Source organism: Lolium perenne, chromosome 4 (genome assembly GCF_019359855.2).
Source record: "Lolium perenne isolate Kyuss_39 chromosome 4, Kyuss_2.0, whole genome shotgun sequence".
In the NCBI taxonomy this organism is placed as follows: domain Eukaryota; kingdom Viridiplantae; phylum Streptophyta; class Magnoliopsida; order Poales; family Poaceae; genus Lolium; species Lolium perenne.
Genome location: NC_067247.2, coordinates 294,389,435 through 294,396,613, shown reverse-complemented (window position 1 = coordinate 294,396,613; position 7,179 = coordinate 294,389,435). Strand labels below are relative to the sequence as shown.

Sequence of the window (7,179 nt, the reverse complement as noted above, 5' to 3'; positions counted from 1 at the left end):
GGTCGAGAAACATCCCGAGCCCTCTTCTCCAAACTCGGCGGCACCCCGCCCATGGCTAAAATCCCCTCTTCCTCCTCTGCTTCCCTCCAAACCGAACCAGAAGAATCATCAGGAGCAGCGAACCCGACCACGAATCTTGCACCCGAAGGCTCGTCGCGGTAGAGCGAAACCCGGGCCGAAGAAGTTGCGCGATGGGAATCCCCGTCCGAACCCTCCTCGTCGCCTCGCTCGTCCTCAGTTCGATCGCCCTGGATGTCGCCGCCAAAACCTTAGATCCCTACAAGGTGAGCCATAAGCGTCATGTGTGGTTAGCTAATGCGGTTCTGGGATTTCGATAACTCAATTGCAAACTAGTTGCACAGTGGGCTGAAGTGATGCGTATGGATGTTTATTTTGTGCAATTCAGAGGCTAGAACGGAATAGTAAATCACGGTAATGCTTATACGTATCCCCTACCAAGTGTAAGGGAGTGGTGCTAATACGCAGAGCCACATCTGAAAGTTATCAAGTGTGCTTCCATTTGAAACTTATCTGCCTAATTGATGCTTCAACGTGATTGAAGTGTTTTTTTACTAACCATTGATATACTAGCAAGCCATAACATCATGCCTTCTTTCTTTGTTCCAGGTTCTTGGGGTTGACAAGAATGCCAGCCAACGGGATATTAAGAAAGCCTTTCACAAGTATGTGTTCTGTTGTTCGATTTCAGAAAAAAACAATATGAATTTTGTTTTTGTGCCTGATAGTCTGTCAACCAAAAGCTTATCTAATTTCTGGTGTCCACAGGCTTTCATTAAAATATCACCCTGACAAGAACAAAGACAAGGGTGCTCAGCAGAAATTCGAAGAGATAAATAATGGTAAGACACACACAACTATGTCCATATAAAATACTTATACTGGTATAAACATCTTGATCTATTTGGTGTTTTAGACATACTGACCGTGCAATGTGTATATAGCTATATGAGACAATCCTTCATTGGACACTTACCATAGTTCATTGACACTAAATAATGTTTCGGCCACATATAAATTTCGATTCTAGCCCTTCCATGTTTCCATTCACATGTTGGTTGAAGACTTTCGCGTTGATTTTGCTTAGGTTTGAAGTGTCCGGCTCTTGCCTATGGTAGGCTTGTTTCAGTTATCCCGAGAAACATTCTGGGTGTTGCATGTTGTCCCTTGAGCTTTTCTAGATGCAGAGAACTGTTTATTCTACATCTGCTTCTCTTTGCAAATGATATATCAGTCCACCAAGAAGTTCTGTAACCCCTGTTAGCCAATTGCTTTTCAATCCATGATTATTTGCTAGGAGATAAACGACAATGACCGTGACTCTATCCTTTTGTATAACCTTGAACTTCTAAACCGAGCTGGTGTCTCCTTTGCAGCTCATGAGATTCTATCAGATGAAGAGAAGAGGAAAAACTATGATCTCTACGGTGATGAGAAAGGTAACCCAGGGATTGGTGGTGGACATTTTGGGAACCATGAGGGTTTCACTGGTGGTGGTCCCAAGACTACCTATTTCAAATCCGGCGATGGATGGCAGACAATGGGTGGTCCGGGAAATGGCAAAACATTTTCCTTTTCATTTGGTGGCAACCCTGGGTCTGACGCTGGAAATCCGTTTGGCTTTGATCTTGGTGATGTTTTTTCCAACATGTTTGGTGGTGGTGGATCAATGGGAGGCAACCAGCACGGTGGATTTGCTGGTTCTGCTGGACCCGGTGCAAGAACTTCCAGCCAGCATACAAACCCTGTCACCATTAAGGAGGTCACACTGCAAAGTTTCAACAAGGAAATAGCTGATCAAGGAATTAGTTGGATTTTGTTATTCTATACACAACAAGCAAAAGGTCGATTTGTGCTAGAAAGTATCCTGGAGGATGTGGCTCGTTCACTGGATGGTGCAGTAAGGGTAAGCTGATCAGCTTTATTACATAATGCTGATCCTTGGCAGTTAACATATATCAAGAAATGCTTATATGCTGACTCTATTGATGCAGGCTGGTAAGATAAATTGTGAGAAAGAAAAAGCTCTTTGCAAAAAAGCTGGTGTCTCAGTAGGAAAATCGGCTCGTCTCTTCATTTATTCGTACAGCACTACAGAGAAAGGGTCTTTGCATGAGTACTCTGGAGAAAATGATGCTAAGAGCCTGAAGATATTCTGTCAGGAACACCTGCCGAGATTCTCCAGAAGGGTAGACATTAGCCAATTTAGTTTCCCTTCACATGCCTTACCAAACCTTCCTCAAGTACTCTTACTGTCAACAAAGAAGGACACGCCAGCAATGTGGCGTGCTGTCAGTGGGATGTTCCGCAATCGCTTAATTTTCTATGATGCAGAGGTAAGAATTACTGCCTGGGAAAGTTAATTTAATCACTGAAGCTATGTATTAGGCTTTTCATGGGAAGGCCTGATACATAACATAATATACTGGCGTTTTGCGTTATAATTATTTTTTAATCAGTGGTTTGTAGGGAAAATTTTAATTATAGATTTGAGGCATAGGTTACTGATAAATGTGATGTATCATAGATCATAGAGTAAAACTTCGTATATTAGTCAGTGAACAATCAAGGACGGGAAACATAATATCTATCCTATGCAAATTGAATGAAGGGAGTGAAAGTAATTTTTTTCGTCTTTAGGTTCAGGATGTTTCTCTTCCACTGCTCAAACGACTCGGTGTGAAAAATGTTCCAGCGCTTATTGGCCGGAACATTAATGGTGAGGAGCAACTTCTGAAGGATGGTATTTCAGTGAAAGATCTCCGATCTGGTATCAAAGAATTGAAGACTCTGCTCGAAGGTTTCGAGAAGAAGAATAAGAAGCTAGCATCAAATCAAGCAAAGAAACCTGAACCGATGGAAAACAAAATCCTTCTCCTCACAGCTTCTAATTTCCAGGAAACCTGTGGAGAGAAGGCTTCAGTATGTATCATTGGTGTTTTCAAGTCAAACAAAGCAAAAGAAAAGCTGGAGACCGTCCTGTCCGAGGTTTGCCTCCTGTCATTTGATGATAGACAGAAACATAACTTTATTTGTTCTTCGTACCTAGCCTTTGTTTAACACACACATTGTTGTGTTGTGATTTCTGCATTCAGGTATCCCATAAGACTCTGATCCGTGGGCAGAGGTATAACTCTGGAAACGCAATTGCCTATGCCTTGTTGGACGGGAACAGACAATCTGCATTCCTGTCCTCGTTTGACAAGTCTGGATACCAGTCGTCTGACAATCTTCTGCTTGCCTACAAGCCTCGTCGTGGGAAGTTTGCCGTACATAATGGTGAGTTAACGATGGAAGAAGCTGAAAGATTTGTGGCTTCCGTCCTGAATGGAGACGTCCATTTGTCAGCAATCAGACAGAAGCCAGTTCTTAGGTAGAAAGGCTATAAGGGTCTCAGCTCTAAGCATTGTTTTTTTTTTTGAAATAGTTGCAAGTGATTTAGGTGTTAAGTGTTAACTAGAATGTAGTGTGATCTGAGAGGCTTGTACATAGCAGAATGAAGAGAGTAAAATGTAAATTGACGCACTGGATTGTAGTACATGTATGTAGTAGGGATAAGCATGTTTGGGCTATTACACCCTCGGAGTTCAATTTGATCATGGTCATGCTTATGCTTTTAGCTCTGTTAATCTAAGATCTACTGTTTAATTCTTACGTGCTTCTGTTTAAGCTATGGCATGGTTAATTGCTACCTGTTGGTTCTGCTAATATTCCATGCTTCTTATCTAAGCTTCTAGGGTTTAGTATGTTATGTCGTTTGGTCACATTGGCCATTGGCTTGGATTATTCCTGGTTTTGCTTCTGATCATTGCTGTATGGTTAAGTTGTAGATAAGTAGATGATTCCTGTGCATGATTACTATCTTAGTCATTTAAAAGACATCAGAGATAAGAACCTATATATTTTTATTCTATCATGTTCTTATAATTATATGGTATATGTTTTGTGTTATTCCTTGTTTATGAACTATTCTTAGTGCTTCCTGTAATCCTGTTGCTTGATCATATGATCAGTGTACGTGTTTTGCAGAGTGACTTGGTTATCTCCCGTGTTTCCTAAATTTCTCGCTGCTCTCTGATTACGGATGATCCCCTCATTTATACTATTCCTTCTTATCTGCTTAATTAAATATTTTCGCTGTTCCTCCCAATTCTGATAAGAACATATATACTCTCCTATTTCTGTTTCTTGCTCAACTTCATATTTGCTTTCTCTCCTCTTATTCTGATAAGAACGGATTCTACTCCCCATCTTATCTCATTTCTTTGTCTTTAAATCTGATCAATAGATACTGCCTTCATTTTTCCAAGCTTTTTTTGTGTTGATTTTGCCAGCGCACAGCATTTCTATTTTACTTGAACAACATTCCTCCTATTCATCACTCTCCTTCTTGTGGACTACCTTGTGAACTTTGAAGCTTGTTATTCTGGTTATCAGAAGAACCTGCTTCTGGCCTTCTGGGGTTAGTCTTCTCCTCCTAGCTCCTTCTGGTTAATCCTAGATACAGGTGAGTGGTGGCCCTTCGCATGTTGTTCCTTGTGGTACCAGAGTGTTATGGTGTTTCCAGGGGTCCTATTTATATGTCCTGCCTGCCATGGTGGCTTGAAGTCTGAATTGTGACACTTATTTGTCCAAGTTGAGTAAGCTACTTGTTGCCAGTGTTTTGTTCTCCGCTGATTGGTTCGCAGTCAGCTCTGTATGCCTTGCTGCCTAGCTCTCGTTGATCTCTGTCTAGGTGCAGTTAGAGCAATGTTTTAAATAGCACGCTATCTCTTCGCTATAAGATAAGCACTTTTAGCGCTAAAATAGAATCTCTCGCTAATAGCTCGCTAAATCGCGCTAAAACGCTAAATAGCGCTATTTCTCCCGCTAAGACCAAATATTTTAACATTTAAATTTAAAAGTTAAATCTACTTATGTAATATACATGTGTGCACTACTTTTATTACTAAATCATCATAATTATAGAGTAAAAGTTTCGCATCATTGAATTTCTTATCATATTTATAGATGATATGAATGTTTGATGCTAATATTTTTCATTCCACTTGTAATTTCGTCACGTGGACTAGTAACAACTCTTTGTAATATTCTTTTAAACTCCGTAGTAATTTTTTGATTCAAATTGTATTTGAGATATACATTTCAACTATGTATATGAATTCTTGTTTGAATCTTCCTCGAGGTTAAATATCATGCCATGAAGCCGTCCACATCAACCAAACCAGCGTGCTCGCGCCGCCACCGCTTCCAGCGGCCTCCACACTGCCACCTGAGCGCTCCCCGTTCTAATTCCCCCTTTATTTTTTTCCAATTCGTTAATATGCCTTCCCAATTTCGCAGGTTGAGGTCCAGATGGAAATCTGCTCGATGTTTTGCCAAGGATTCTGCTCCCTGCTACCTCAGCCCCAGATTTCTTTTGATTTATTGGCTTCTCCGTCCGCTGGCTGGAGCTAAGAGCCACCGGCCATCAGCGTCTGTGCTGCAGGGGTAGTCGCTGCACAATACCTACTTCCAATGGTATGCAAGCTCTAATCTCCTGCTCTTAAATTTTAATTTACATTGGCTGAACAGGTGCACCTTCTCTTTTTTTAATCATGATGATTTATTTGTTACCCTGAAATCTCCAATTAATTAATTAGCTACAGTGCCATTTGCTCTCCTGCAATCTTCAATCAAATGCATGTGTTCAAACATATTGGCTACGGACCACAGAACATAAGTTCATGGATTTCTAATGTGACACTTCCGTTTGGGTTTTGGCATTTTTCTAAGGGGATTTACTTGCCATGCCTTCAATCAATGGGTTCATCCTTTCCTGCTACTCCTACCCATGCAGATAAGTTTCGATGACACTGCTCGCAGTTAGTTTACCTGCACTTCTCTCTTGGATACCTGGTTGCTCTGTTGTGAGTGTACGTATTATAGAAAATGCATTTCAGCTGGTCCATAATTTTCGGTTTGCTCATGAATGTTACATATAACAATAGAAAATCAATTAGTCAAACTATAATGTTGTGTGTGACTTTGGCTAGAACTGTACATGCTTTAAATTGCGACCGAGCTTTCTCTAAGTTTTGGCAACCGTAAGGTTAATGTTCCATCTATTATTCAGTTTGGTATCTATATTGTAAATAAAACATTTTTCTACACAAAAAAGCCCCCCCCCCCCCCCCTTAATTCAGGTTAACTATCACTTTGGTGATAGAAATACTTTTTTCTTTCTGATATTTTATTGTCTCACTACTACTTTCATTTATAATTTATTGCAGACTGCATCTCTCCACTTTGCTGTCCTCATATTCTTATGTTCTTTGTGGTTAAGGTTCTCCAACGGTGAGATGTCTGAAATTAAACCTCATCCTTTTTCGTATTCTTATTTATGACAGTTTTCCAGCAAAGGGGAAAAACACCATGGGTACATATAAGTGATTATTTGTATGATATGTTTATTAGTTGCATTCACATGGCTGATACTCAATAGGCTTTTGCATCTCCGTATCTTGATATGATGAATATTATACTCAATTATCTTGCAGTTTGAACTTTTTAATTTCGTATTGTTTCAGCTTCCAGTTTTCCATCGTATCTTTTGGTAAATTTCTTTTACCTCACAATCTTAAAATGATTAGAGTAATAGAAAAGGAAACATAAACGAATGCGAGGAGGTTACTATATAGTTTTTATGTACAATTAATGCAAACATTCTGTGGTGTTTCTTGATAGTACACAAATACAGAACATCTTCGTTATTTTTTTAGATGCATCAGTAGTTCCTGTGAAGCGGAGGATGGAAGGAAGACTGCATCCGGGTGGTTTGACACCCCGCGCGTTGCGGCGGGATTTCAATGCACATAAAATAAATGTTTTCGAATTTATTTAAAATATGACATGTGTAGAAAAGGCAGTGTGTTGTGCATCTTGTATAATTTTACATTGGCATATTTATTCAAAATATGCCATTATGTGGAGATGAGCATCCAAGGAAAAAAGGAACGGAGAAAAGATTTTTGTGGACTAAGCTACACATCTTGAAAGCACTTGTCAGAATAGGCTTTAAAAAATACCAATAACTCGTTCAGTTAATACTCCCTACGATTCATATTAATTGACTTTAATATGGATGTATCTAGAACTAAAATGTGTCTAGATACATCCATA

General features: G+C 39.8%; 1 protein-coding gene across 1 annotated transcript; it reads left to right on the top strand.

The window, feature by feature from the left end:
* LOC127295812 (dnaJ protein ERDJ3A) lies at positions 1 to 3,637 on the top strand. The gene is made up of 7 exons (XM_051325810.2): positions 1 to 284; positions 628 to 683; positions 787 to 860; positions 1,395 to 1,924; positions 2,013 to 2,354; positions 2,659 to 3,006; positions 3,114 to 3,637. The coding sequence occupies exons 1-7, from the start codon at positions 192 to 194 to the stop codon at positions 3,393 to 3,395; spliced, it is 1,725 nt and encodes a 574-aa protein (XP_051181770.1). The 5' UTR covers positions 1 to 191; the 3' UTR covers positions 3,396 to 3,637.
* The last annotated feature ends 3,542 nt before the right edge of the window (positions 3,638 to 7,179 follow it).

Bases quoted from the DNA above. Each gene is read 5' to 3' on its own strand.
- LOC127295812 (XM_051325810.2), top strand. From the start codon at position 192: ATGGGAATCCCCGTCCGAACCCTCCTCGTCGCCTCGCTCGTCCTCAGT. The intron at 1,925-2,012 runs GTAAGCTGATCA...CTATTGATGCAG, and splicing joins CACTGGATGGTGCAGTAAGG to GCTGGTAAGATAAATTGTGA. The intron at 3,007-3,113 runs GTTTGCCTCCTG...TTCTGCATTCAG, and splicing joins TGGAGACCGTCCTGTCCGAG to GTATCCCATAAGACTCTGAT.